The 12956-nt window shown below is 43.4% G+C and overlaps 1 protein-coding gene across 1 annotated transcript in view; it reads right to left on the reverse strand.

Moving 5' to 3' along the window:
- Nucleotides 1-12956, reverse strand: part of EFCAB6 (EF-hand calcium binding domain 6) — a 199177-nt gene that overhangs the window by 123575 nt on the left and 62646 nt on the right. The window contains 5 exon segments of the mRNA XM_060026001.1: nucleotides 1160-1320; nucleotides 1411-1470; nucleotides 4040-4185; nucleotides 4188-4206; nucleotides 11528-11576. Coding sequence (XP_059881984.1) covers nucleotides 1160-1320; nucleotides 1411-1470; nucleotides 4040-4185; nucleotides 4188-4206; nucleotides 11528-11576 — 435 coding nt within the window.

Genomic DNA, 12956 nt, shown 5'->3' on the forward strand with positions numbered 1-12956 from the left:
AGATTTTCCCGTGTTTTCACCCCGACTGGCTGACTCCTTCTGTGTTCTCTCACTGGCCAGCAGCCCCTGGCATCATTGCAGACTCCTTTCCCCCCTCTGCCATCAGCCTCCCGGTCCAGAGTCACCAGGTCTGTCCTTCTACTGCCCAGACCTATCCCAAAGCAGTCGCCCCCTGCAGTCCTCTGCCGCCCCCTCCTTTCAAGCCCCTTCTTTCCCTCTCTCCCCATTATGTCTGCTCCCCTCACCGGAGCCAGAGCAATCTTTATCTTTATCAACTATGTTTCAGGTCACTTTAAGTCAATGTAATGTAAAGAAAAACAATAAATAAGATTTTTAACGTTCCAGTTGGAAGGAATGAGAGAATCGCTGTGATTCCACTGGATTTCCACCCACAGTGATCTCCCAGATCACTGCCCACACGCTGGGAAACACCGGCCCCCGTCCCTGAGGCCGTGCAGCTCTGAGTCCTGGGACAGCAGCAAGTGGGTGGCAGGCGGCATGTCGGAGGCGTCATCCCCTGCAGAGCGCCGGCTCGGCCTGCAGGTTGTCAAGGTCATCTGCAGAGAGGGAATGCCCCAAGGGGTGAGCCCCTCCGTGTGGAGGCTGAAAGGGACACCAGGCAGGGGACCCCTGGGACCTTCAGGACACCGTTCTCTTCTTTCTCTGATATCCCTGTCCCCCCACCCCTGCCCCCAAGCTTCAGCTCATCCACCACAAATTAAGTTTTAAACTAAAACGAAAGAAAAGTATAATTCAAGTTACCATTTATGGGCTGGCTGATCATAGCCAGACGCCCTGGGAGGTTAAATGGCATAACGATTAAGAGCATAGGAGTCACGCAGACCAGAGGAGAACCCAGGCTCCACTGACTAGCTGTGTGACGCCAAGGAGGTGCTTGACGTCTCCAGGCCTCCATTTCCTTATCCACGAAAGGAATTGTCATAGCTGCCCTACACGCCTGTGGTGAGGACTACATGACAGCATATATGCCAGACTTTCCAACCAACGCCCGACGCTCAGTACAGACTCAATACATAGGAGCTATTATCAGCACTACCTACTAACATGGCAAAAAAAAAACGTAGAAAAAGGTTTAAAACTGTAAAACAGACTTTATGGAAAACACGGCATGAATTAATTTCGTTACCAGAAAACTTACTTTACTAAATGCTCGGTTGTTAAAAATGGGCAGAAAACGTGCATGATTTTCTTGAAGTTATTTCGCCCAATGAGCCCTGTGTCTCCAAGGTCATGTGACCGCAGCATATTATAGAAAACGTGTAGATTCCTGGAAATGGAGTCATGAACAATTTCTTCCACCTAACAGAAAAAACAAACATATTTACCAAGCTGCACGTTTGTAACCTGGGGTGGTAGCATCTTGGGGCCACATGGGAAAGCGTTACTTACCGAATCCCAAGCCAGGAAGAGAGGTGCCTTGGTGTCTTTACAGGAGGATGTTGTGCTTAGCTAATTGGGAAAGAGAAAATATATAAAGACAAATCACTCATAAAGGCAGTAGGAGCTTTGGAGGCAGGTGGACTTGGGATTGGCAGCTTTGTCCCTGATTATTAGCCAATAGCTTTAGACCTTGAGAAGTGAGCTTGCTCCCCACCCCCAATCCCCATCTGGCAATGGGGTAATAACATTTAACTTGTGCTTATTTTTAAGAAGTACAGGAAACATGAAAAAATCCATCACCTAGAAATCAAATAAATGCAAAGTGAAAGAATAATGAGATGACATTTTTGCCTATCAGAATGGCAGAAATAAAAAAGGAAGCAAACTGCTAGTGTTGAAAATGGATAACATCAGACAATTTGATAATCTACAGCCTCTAGAGTAACAGTGACTGTCTCTGGGGAGTGGCTGGGGACAGAGGTAGAGGGAAAACTCACTTCCACTGTATTCCCTTCTGCATCTTTTGCATTTTGTACTTCATACATATATTCAACTTTTAAAATAAAACATTAAAAAAATATATAAAATTTTTATTCCATTTCTGGAAATTTATACTAAAGAAATTATCATAGGATGATTTTAAAAAGGAGGCAATACAATATTCCTTGCAGCAAAATTTATAAAAGGAAGAAAAATGAACACCCAGATTATAAGAGCAGGGAATACGCTGCATCTTTTAATATTACATAGCAGAATTTTTACTGACACTAAGGGTTAACAATACGTTAATCAATGACAAACTAAAAAGTCACTAATTATATGGTCTCATTTTAAAATAAAATAGATACTATATATGAAAGTATACATATATCCAGTTCATCAAATTATATACATTACATATGTGCAGTTTTTATATATCAATTATACCTCAAGAAAGCTGCAAAAAGTCATATGCCTGTGTAGGTATAAAGGTTTGGAAGAATACGCAACAAAGTGTAAGAGTGAGTAACAATGTAACACAATTCCTCAATGTTAGAATTAGCAGTGATCTTAAGTTTCTTCTATTTGCATATCTCTGCGTTCTAACGTTTCTAATTCACTTGTTTATATTAACATACACTCAACAAACTGCTTTGTGAGTGCTGCTGGCACTGGGCTATGCCTGTGGGTACAATGGGCAGTAAAACCAGAAAGGCCTCCGCCTTCCTGGAGGCACGACAACATCGTGACAGAAACGTGACCCTGTGACTGGCACAGGTGTGTGAGGCTGATGACTGCAAGACAGGCTTCATCAGAGGGGTCAGGGAGGGTCCCTGGAGAATGGGCCCTGGACCAGGGAGCAGGAAGGGGATCCTGGCAGGAGCTGCACTGCCGAGGATGGTGGCGGGAACCTGGGGAGCCTGAGGACCCGAGCGGTGCGGCGGTGAGGAGACCCCGTGAGAGGTGGCAGGGCTGGACCACGTGGCACCTCATCAGCTACGTGGGGAAGTTCTGCTTTATCCTGCGGGTCCCAACGCCATTAGAGGGTTTGCAGCCTGGAGGCTGACAGCATCTGACTTAAGAGTAGGCAGAGCCCACGCTGCTGGCCACATGGAGAGCAGACTGCTCACATGTCTGTATTTCTGTTTTTAAAGAAAAAAAGGTGGCTATGTGCAGGGCTGCTGTGACAGTCAGAGGTGATGATTTCAAAAGCTAACACAGGGTCTGTCCCACAGCAGAATTCTGGAAAAGTTGCAGCTCTTCATTTTTGTGGGTAAAAGAGCTCTGGGACTCACTTTTGAATCAGAGTTCAAGAAGGATTGAGTGACATGGTTTAGGATGTGCACAAGGTGGGCATTCAGGAAGCCATAATTTTTTTTTTTTTTTTTTTTTTTTCGGTACGCGGGCCCCTCACTGTTGTGACCTCTCCCGTTGCGGAGCACAGGCTCCAGATGCGCAGGCTCGGCGGCCATGTCCCACGGGCCCAGCCGCTCCACGGCATGTGGGATCTTCCCGGACAGGGGCACAAACCCGTGTCCCCTGCATCGGCAGGCGGACCCTCAACCACTGCGCCACCAGGGAAGCCCAGGAAGCCATAATATTGAAACCAAAACCTAATCTGTACCTGGCAAAGAAAGTCTTTAACAAACATTTCAACGAGACTCTGTTAGGGCTTACTGCACGCATTATCTGAAACTAATCTGATTTTTTAAAGTTCTTAAAATGTTAATAGCTATTAAAGTTATAGAAGTATTTTTAATAATAAAACCATCAACTTTTCAGCCAAAAGAAACAAATACTAAAAGTAAGTGTTTGTCACTAGAGGCAATAAGCAGTGTTTGTTTTTGTTTCTACTGCAAGACATGATTGCAAGAGCAGTGCCTTTGCAATGCTGGGAAAAGGAGTCACATCGGCATATAAAGTGCTGTCACTCAAGGGAAAGTTTTCAGAAATGTCAAAGAGCATCCTTCAATGAGATTTAAAAACTCAAAGTTAAGCAACTTTTAAACGCAACTCTTACTTAAACATTAACGCAGCTGAAAAATGTGCTCACCCATTTATTTAAACCATGTTTCACCTGCATCTCTTATTTCACGAAGAACACTTAAGTTGCCTGCCGTAAACAGAAAAGCGAACGTGAAGTTGTTGTAAAACTCACCTTAGGGTTCTCTTCAAGCAGTTCAATAAACGTGCTGACGTTGACCCATCCGGTGCACCCAGGGTCAAGCGTTTGCACTAGTTCTTTGAATTCTGAATCACTTATTTTTACAACCATGCAATTTAGAATATGTCGCAATTCTTCCCCGTTATATGTCCATCAGGTTTCTGAGCATGAGAATATATAAGGGAGTTTTTTAAAAAGAGAAAAAAGGAAGCAAGAGCATTACGTGTATTTAGCAGCACTTAATAAAGCATGAGTTTGGGCCAGATAGAATTATGACTTGAAACACGAATACCTCAACGGATGGTCATTACTGTATAACCCACGTGCCAAGAGCGGTGGGGGAAGGGAATCTAGAACTTTGCAAGCGCAGGTCCTACAAGGTTCTCTGCCAGGACACGGCAGGAGACGGTCTGAAGAGAGGAAGGAGGCTGACCCTTTTCCCAGGGCAGGAGGTCCTACAAGGTTCTCTGCCAGGACACGGCAGGAGACAGGCTGAAGAGAGGAAGGAGGCTGACCCTTTTCCCAGGGCAGGAGGTCCTACAAGGTTCTCTGCCAGGACACGGCAGGAGACGGTCTGAAGAGAGGAAGGAGGCTGACCCTTTGCCCAGGGCAGGAGGTCCTACAAGGTTCTCTGCCAGGACACGGCAGGAGACAGGCTGAAGAGAGGAAGGAGGCTGACCCTTTGCCCAGGGCAGGAGGTCCTACAAGGTTCTCTGCCAGGACACGGCAGGAGGAAGGAGGCTGACCCTTTGCCCAGGGCAGGCTGAATGCTGGCACATTCACAGGGCACCCCAACACACCTGAGGGCCCCGCGGCTCAGCCTCATGGGGCACAGAACTTCCTGGAAATTCAATTACAACTAGCCGATTCACTAAGAATATTAACCATGCTCGTTTTCACTACCACCAACCTCATCACTTACATAAATGTACAGTTACTTAGTGAGAAAAAATTTCAGCCGTGCTGCATAAAGAAAACATTATGAGCAAAATACCGCGAGGCAAATTTCTTCCCCCAGAATAAAAAATTACCAATAAGTAAATTGAATATCAAAACCGAGAGAAACTGGGCTTCCCTGGTGGCGCAGTGGTTGAGAATCTGCCTGCCAATGCAGGGGACACGGGTTCGAGCCCTGGTCTGGGAAGATCCCACATGCCGCGGAGCGACTGGGCCCGTGAGCCACAACTACTGAGCCTGCGCGTCTGGAGCCTGTGCTCCGGAACAAGAGAGGCCGCGATAGTGAGAGGCCTACACACCGCGATGAAGACTGGTCCCCGCTCACCACAACTAGAGAAAGCCCTCGCACAGAAACGAGGACCCAACACAGCCCAAAATAAATAAATTAATTAATTAATTAAAAAAAAAAAACTGAGAGAAACTGTTTACTGGAAAAGCAGGGGAAATAAAGAACCCTACCTCTTCATAGGGAGATATTGTGAATACCAGTGTGACCAAAGACTTGTGAAGTAATAAAGCCGTGTATAAATGTCAACTGTGACTTTGGGGTCCAAGATCTGAAAAGGATATAAGGTCCTCTTGGAGAAAATTAAGTAATTTAGAGGATATGTGCAGGGCACTTTTTGGTTTGGGAGTGACAATTGTTTAATGTCCAAATGGGAATCATTGACAACTAATATTTATAATTTTCAGTAAATTTATCAACGATCACCACTATCTAATTCCAGAATATTTTCATCACCCCGAAGAAACCTTGTGCCCATTTGTACTCACTCTCCATCTCCATCTCTATCCTAAGGCAACGAATCTACTTTCTAACTCTCTGCATTCGCTTTTTTCTGGATATTTCATGTAAACAGAATCATACGGTATATGCCTTGTATGCACCTTCCGTCTGGCTTCTATCACCTACTGTAATGGTTTTGAGGTCCATCCATGTACTGCGTGGATCGGCATTTTGTTCCTCTTTATTCCTGATATTACTATTCCACTGTATGACAGAGCACATTTTGTTTACCTTGTCATAAGCTGATGACCATCTTGATTGTTTCCAGTTTAGAAATTATGAAGAATGTTACTATGGACTCTTGCACACAAGCCTTTGTGTGGACACCTGTTTCTATTTCTCTTGCACAGATACCTAGGAGTGGAACTGCTGGGTCATGTGGTAAATTTCCACTGAAATTTTTAAGAAACTACTATGTTGTTTTCCACAGCAGTTGCCCCATTTTCCATCCGCACCTGCAGTGTATGAGTTCCATCTCCACAATCTCGCCAACACTTATTGCCGTCTGTCTTTCTGATAGTAGACATCCTAGGGGTGTGAAGTGATATATCTCATTGTGGTTTTGATTTGCATTTCCCTGATGACTAATGACATTGAGCATCTTTTCATGTGCTATTTGGCCACTTCTATACATTCTTTGGTGAAATGTCTATTAAAATCTCTTGCCCATTTAAAAAATCAGGTTGTCTTCTTCTTGAGTCCTAAGGGTTCTCATCTATTCTAGATACAAGTCCTTTACCAGATATATAATTTACATATATTTTCTCTCAGCCTGTCATTAATGGCGTCTTCTGAAGCACAAAGGTTTTAAATTCTGATTAGTCCAATTTACAGATTTTGTTCTTTTATGGATCATGCTTTTAGTGTTACATCTAAGAAATATTTGCCTAACACGAGGTCACAAAGATTTACACATATGTCTTCTTCTAAGACTTTTACCGTTTTAGCTCTTACATTTAGGTCTATTGTCCATTTTCAGTTAACTTTTGTACATGATGTAAAGAAAATGTCTAAATTCATCTTTTTGCATATGGATATCCAATTGTCTCAGCACCATTTGTTGAAAAGATTATCCTTTCTCCTACTGAATTGGCTGAAAATTAATTGACCATAAACGGAAGTGTTTATTTCCATACTCACAATTATGTTCTGTCAACCACTAAGTCTATCCTATGCCAGTACCACACTGTCTTTATTACTGTCGCTTTATCCTAAGATTCAAAGTCTGGAAGTTTAAGTACTCTAACTTCCTTCTTCTTGTCCAAAATTGTTTTGGCTATTCTGCCACCTTTGCATTTCCAAATGAATTTTTAAGATCAGCTTTTCAATTTCTGGGGAAAAGCCAGCTGGGATTTTGATGGGGTTTGCATTGAATCTACAGATCAATCTGGAGAGAATTTCCACCTTAATACTATCGATTCTTCCAATCCATGAATATGGAATGCCTCTTCACTTATTTACGTCTTCTTTTCCTTTCAACAGTTTTTTATAATTTTCAGTATACAAGCCTGGCACTTCTTCTCTTAAATTGACTCCTAGGTAATTTATTCTTTTTATGCTATTGTGAATGGAATTGCTTTCTGAAGTTCATTTTCAGATTGTTCATTGCTAATTTATAGAAATATAACTGATTTTTGTATATTGATCTTGTATCCTGTGACCCTGATGAGTTCATTTATTAGTTCTAGCAGTTTGTGTGTGTGTGTTCGTTCCTTAGAATTTTCTACTACAATATCACGTTGTCTGTGAATAAAGACTGTTTTATTTACTTCTTTCTTCCCAATCTGTATGCATTTTATTTCTTTTCTTTCCTGATTACACTGTCTAGAACTTCAGTATAATGTTGAAAAGAAGTAGCTAGAGCTGATATCATTGTGTTTTTCCTGATCTCAGGAGGAAAGTATTTAGTCTTTTACCATTAACTATGCCGTTAGCTTTGGGCTTATCATAAGTGCCCTTTATCAGGTTAGGGAATTTCTTTTCTATTCCTAGTTGGTTGAAAATTGTTATCCTGAATGAGTGTTGAATTTTTCAAATATTTGTTTCTGCATCTATGATCATGCAGCTTTGTCCTTGTTTCTATTAATATTTTGTATTACATTAATTGATCTTTTGGAAGTTAAACAAACCTTGCAGTCTTGGGATAAATCTCACATGGTCGTAGCATTTAATCCTTTTTACATGTTGCTGGATTCACTTTGCTAATACTTTTTTGAGAATTTTTGCAACTATATTCACAAAGGATATTGATCTGTGATTTTCTTTTCCTGTGATCTCTTTGTCTGGCTTCGGTATCAGGATAATATTGACCTCAGAGAATTAGCTGAGAAGTGCTCCTGCTATGCCTTCTGAAAGTTTGTAAAGCATGGCTGTTTGTATAAGCAATCTTTCTAGCCTTCAATGTAGAGAATTTTGCACGTTTTTCGTTAGATATATTTCTAGGTATTTGGTTTTTTAAAATATTTTTAGAAATGATATTTTAAAACTTCTTTTTCTAATTGCTTACTGCAGGTTATAGCAATATTATTGATCTTTGCATATTGACCTTGTATCCAATGACCTTCTCAATTCTATTATTACTTCTAATATTTTTTGGAAGATTCTTGTGGACTTTCTATGTATACAGTCATGTGAGCTGCAAATAATAACACCGAGAATAAGAGTACGTGAACAGGCAGAGTACAGATTGTTTCCGGGCGCAGGAAAATGAGCCACAGCTGATGTAAATGGCAGTGACCAGGGTGATGGGCCCGCGTGGAGGGAGGATGCCAGTGTGCGGAGGCAGCACACACAGCTTCTTGGAGTGGCTCTAAAGCATCTTCTAACAGCTCTGCGCCCCTCTCTACATCAGCGGGACCTGCTTCCCAGGGCTGCCCTCTGTGGCTAGGCAACATGCCATCCCTGCCCACTCCTGGCTCTCTCCCTCTGCTCTCCTTCTCCTTCCAGGTCCCAGAACGTGGCCAAGACCCAGGTAAATGGTCAGAGGGGTTGGAGCGGGCATGTCAGTCGGAAACCACGCCCTCTGCAGCTCTCAAGTATCTGATGGCCGTGGCTCTCGTGTGATGCCCCAGAGGGTAAGCTCACTGTCAGCAGGGACTTCACCTCGTTCATCTATGAGCTCGACCTAAGTGCCCATGGCCGGGTCCGGCGTGGGGCAGGCACTCAATCCCCCACCTTCTCAGGTGTGTCCGTCAGTCTGTCTGCCGAGCGGTACATCAGTGACATATTTGGCACGGTAAGCATTATTACAGTCCTCCATTAGCGGAGATGAAGATTTCACTATTTTTAATTAAATTACTTCTTCAATATACTAATACAAGCTGAGGGGGATGAACACACGGAAGCCTTCGTTTATCTTAAAGAGGTGGCCCACCCGACGTGCTAGCAGGTGGCTCAGCGCGGGGCGGAACGCGCCCGCTCTGGAGCAGCCGGTTCGAATCCTGGCCCCATCACTCACTAGCTGGGAGCCTCAGGCCGGGCACGCGCCCCCACGTTCCTTTCCTCAGCAAATGAGGATGAAGTGAAAGAACTGAATGAAGATGATGACAGTGTCCACCTCACAGAGGTGCTGAGAGGCCGAAGTGAGCGAATACGAGAAAATCACTGAAGACAGGGCCCGGCACACAGTCAGCGGCACTATTCCTGTCCATCCTGAGAGAACAGGTCATACAGGCATAAAGACTAATGACAGCTGGTGTACCAACTAAAGCGTCTCCCCCACGAAAGCAGGACCCCAAACCTTGGAATCCACACTGTGCAGTGGCATTCTAGATGGACAGAGGTGCGGCGCTGCAGCCTCCGGAGCAGAGAGCAAACCCCGGACCCATAGGTCCACCTCCAGGCCCTGGGAGCCTCCCCAGAGCCCTGCCCCACAGCGCAGACTGCCCCTCGCTCGGCAGACTTCGCAAGGTAGACACTGAGGCCGAGCAGCTCCGCTTTGGTACTCGCTCACGTATGAGTCTGAGGCAAAGTAATTCATCGCACTCCTGGTTAGTTACTAGAGATTCAGTTATTGGATGTGCTCAGTAAATAACTAACTTGGGAGATATTGCTATGTACCAAAAGCATCCGAATGCTGCTTTCTGAAATAAACATGAAAGTGGGACCGGAGCTAATGTTTCAAGCAGAGTCATGAATCAGCCTCCCTTTGCAGTACAACTAAGTAAGTAAACAGGCTATTCTGGAACTAAGAGAATGTTCCTGTCATGGGCTACAGTTGGTTATGAACCCATACACTCTAGGGTGGGACGAGGGAGGACGGGTCAGCAGGCCTGGATTAGTCCTTAATTAAACAGCTGATGATGACTAGTCACTCGATTCTTAACAATCTTGACACACGTTGCTCTCACCCCCTGGCATTTATATTGCAGTAAGTTTTATGTCTTCTATCCTTCCAACTAGACCCAGCTCTTGCGGTCAGGCTTTGTATCCCTAAGGACTCAATATTTCCTAGCATGTAATGGGAGCACAAAAAATATTTGCTGAGTGGATAAATGGACGAATATACAGTTTTTATTGGTCCTGTTTTGAGTATTAGCCTTCTTTGAAACAATGAATTTTTCACCAGAGAAGGGTTTCAAAGTCTTACAGAGTTGGGGCTTCCCTGGTGGCACAGTAGTTGAGAATTTGCCTGCTAATGCAGGGGACACGGGTTCGAGCCCTGGTCTGGGAGGATCCCACATACTGCGGAGCAACTAGGCCCGTGAGCCACAACTACTGAGCCCGCGTGCTACAACTACTAGAGCCCATGCTCTGCAACAAGAGAAGCCACCCAATGAGAAGCCTGTGCACCGCAATGAAGAGTAGCCCCCGCTCGCCACAACTAGAGAAAAGCCCACACAACAAAGACCCAAGGCAGCCAAAAATTTAAACAAATAAATAAATTTTAAAAAATTAATAAATTAAATAAATAAAAGCAATGGGAGAGGGACTTCCCTGGTGGCGCAGTGGTTAAGAATCCGCCTGCCAATGCAGGGGACATGGGTTCGATCCCTCGTCTGGGAAGGTCCCACATGCCGCAGAGCAACTAAGCCCATGCACCACAACTACTGAGCCCGTGTGCTGCAACTAGAGACGAAGACCCAACACGGAAAAAAAAAAAAAAACGGCACTAGCCAATGGTAACATGTGGGCTGAAAGTGCTTGTTTTACCCAGGACAATGGAAACACTGATTAGCTTTAGGCTTTACAAGTTTAGAACACATGTTAACATTTTAAGGATAATCAATGTAAGAATAGAAATAAAATATTTAAGTCTCAAGGCAGTGGAGGAAAAACAAGAGTGATAAGAAAAACTCAGCCGAACCAAACATGACGGAGAAAAAAGAAAGAACCAAGTAAATCATAGAGAGTACAAAGTAAAGTGGTGGGGACGATCCAAATCCATCTATCACAACAAACGGAAACAGACTGAACTGGCCCATTACAAAGGTAAAGATGTTCATTTTGGAATTTTAAAAATACAGATATATGGTATTTTACAAGAAATACACTGAAACCATGACAATAAAAGAGTGAAAACGAGAGGTTGGGAAAAGAGATACCTGACAAATACTAATCAAAAGAAAAGTGTTATGGGTATTTTAATAGCAGATAAGATAGACTATAAAAGCCAGAGGGATAAAAGGGTAGTGATATAATTACAAAGGGGACAGCTGGCCAGGAAGATATGACGAAGCGTCACTTCCAGATATGTGCACCAAGAGGCGTACCAGAGTTATAATTCCTTATATTAGCACTTGGGATTCACCCTGCTGTTGCCTCTTGCGCCCTGTTCCACTGGGAGTTCTGGGTGGGTGACATGACAAAGGTCATGACTCAGAAATCCCTGGATCCCTGGCTAGAACACGTGAATACCACCACATCTCCGGCCGCCCTCAGCCTCCTAATACACTCAGTCTTCTATGTGCCCATCAGTCTTCACAGCCGTCATCCCTGGCAGCCGCTCTGGCCAGGAACTCTTTGTTATTTATTTCTGCATTCTTAGCACCTCCCACAATGGCCAGCATCAGTAGGCATCCATAAAATTATAATTTTGAAGACTATGAAGCCAATATGAAGAATGGTATAATATGCATATTCCCATTTAAAAAGCGTGATATAAAACTGTAGGTGCATTTTGATTACAAATATGTAAAGATTACATATGTATGTGGATACAAAGTTGAAGAGAATGTGGAAAAATGGAAACAGTCATTGGCTATGTAAGGTGGATGGTGACTTTTTTGTTTTTGATTTCTATTACTGCTACTACATTATTACTTGTGTCATTTTGAAAATGAAACAAAAAGAAATGGCTATACAACTCTTAGCTATCCAAGAAAGTAATTCCTAAAAGTTTTCACTATGTACAGGCAGGAAAACAGAGCTGTTTTCTGAGCCATGGAAATATTTATGCCCTTCGCTCTAGAAGCCATGGTGGTAACACACAGGCGACTCTCTCTGGACACACAGGGTGCTGAGAAGGGAAGGAAGTGCTATGGGAAATGGGTCCAGCTGGTCTAGCTCAGTCCTATTTTTTCCTTCTCGTTCTCTAATGCCCCTCCTTTCCAGGTAACCCCAAGGTGTCCTCCAACTATTCAGAGTTTCACAGGACAATCTTTCTATCAGCCTCAATCCCATGTCCCCTGAGAAAAGGTTCTCTGAGTTACCTGGACAGAAAACCAGGTAAATTAAAGACAGTATTCCTCACCCAAAGTTCGGTCTATATATACCATTTCCAAATAAAAGTAAACAGGAGTCCTTGGAGAAATGGCTGATTCCAGGTCTGAGGCAAGAGATGTACCAGAAGAGCCTAGAGCATTTCGTTATACCAAGAAATGTTATCAAAGACTACTAGGGTCACACCAGCAGGACTCTGGAGCCAACACAAAAAGCCTCCCAATGGCCAAGACAGAACAAATTGAGTATCAAGGAGAATAATAACTGTAATGAATTGAAAGGCATCAAATACGTTAACGTTCATGAGCTCTTAATAACATTTAAGAAAAGTCACTCATTGCTCACTTCTGGAGGATGCTAGGAAACCAATTCATTATTTTGAAAAATAGTAAGTGAAGGGAAAGAACCAAGGAGATCCTACCTTTTCTACACTAACTGTGTCTCATTGTTACCAAATGGTTGGAAAGGGGAAGTTTGCATTACAGAAGTACTCCAACTAATAAAGGG

Source organism: Delphinus delphis, chromosome 11, assembly GCF_949987515.2.
Source record: "Delphinus delphis chromosome 11, mDelDel1.2, whole genome shotgun sequence".
Classification (NCBI taxonomy): domain Eukaryota; kingdom Metazoa; phylum Chordata; class Mammalia; order Artiodactyla; family Delphinidae; genus Delphinus; species Delphinus delphis.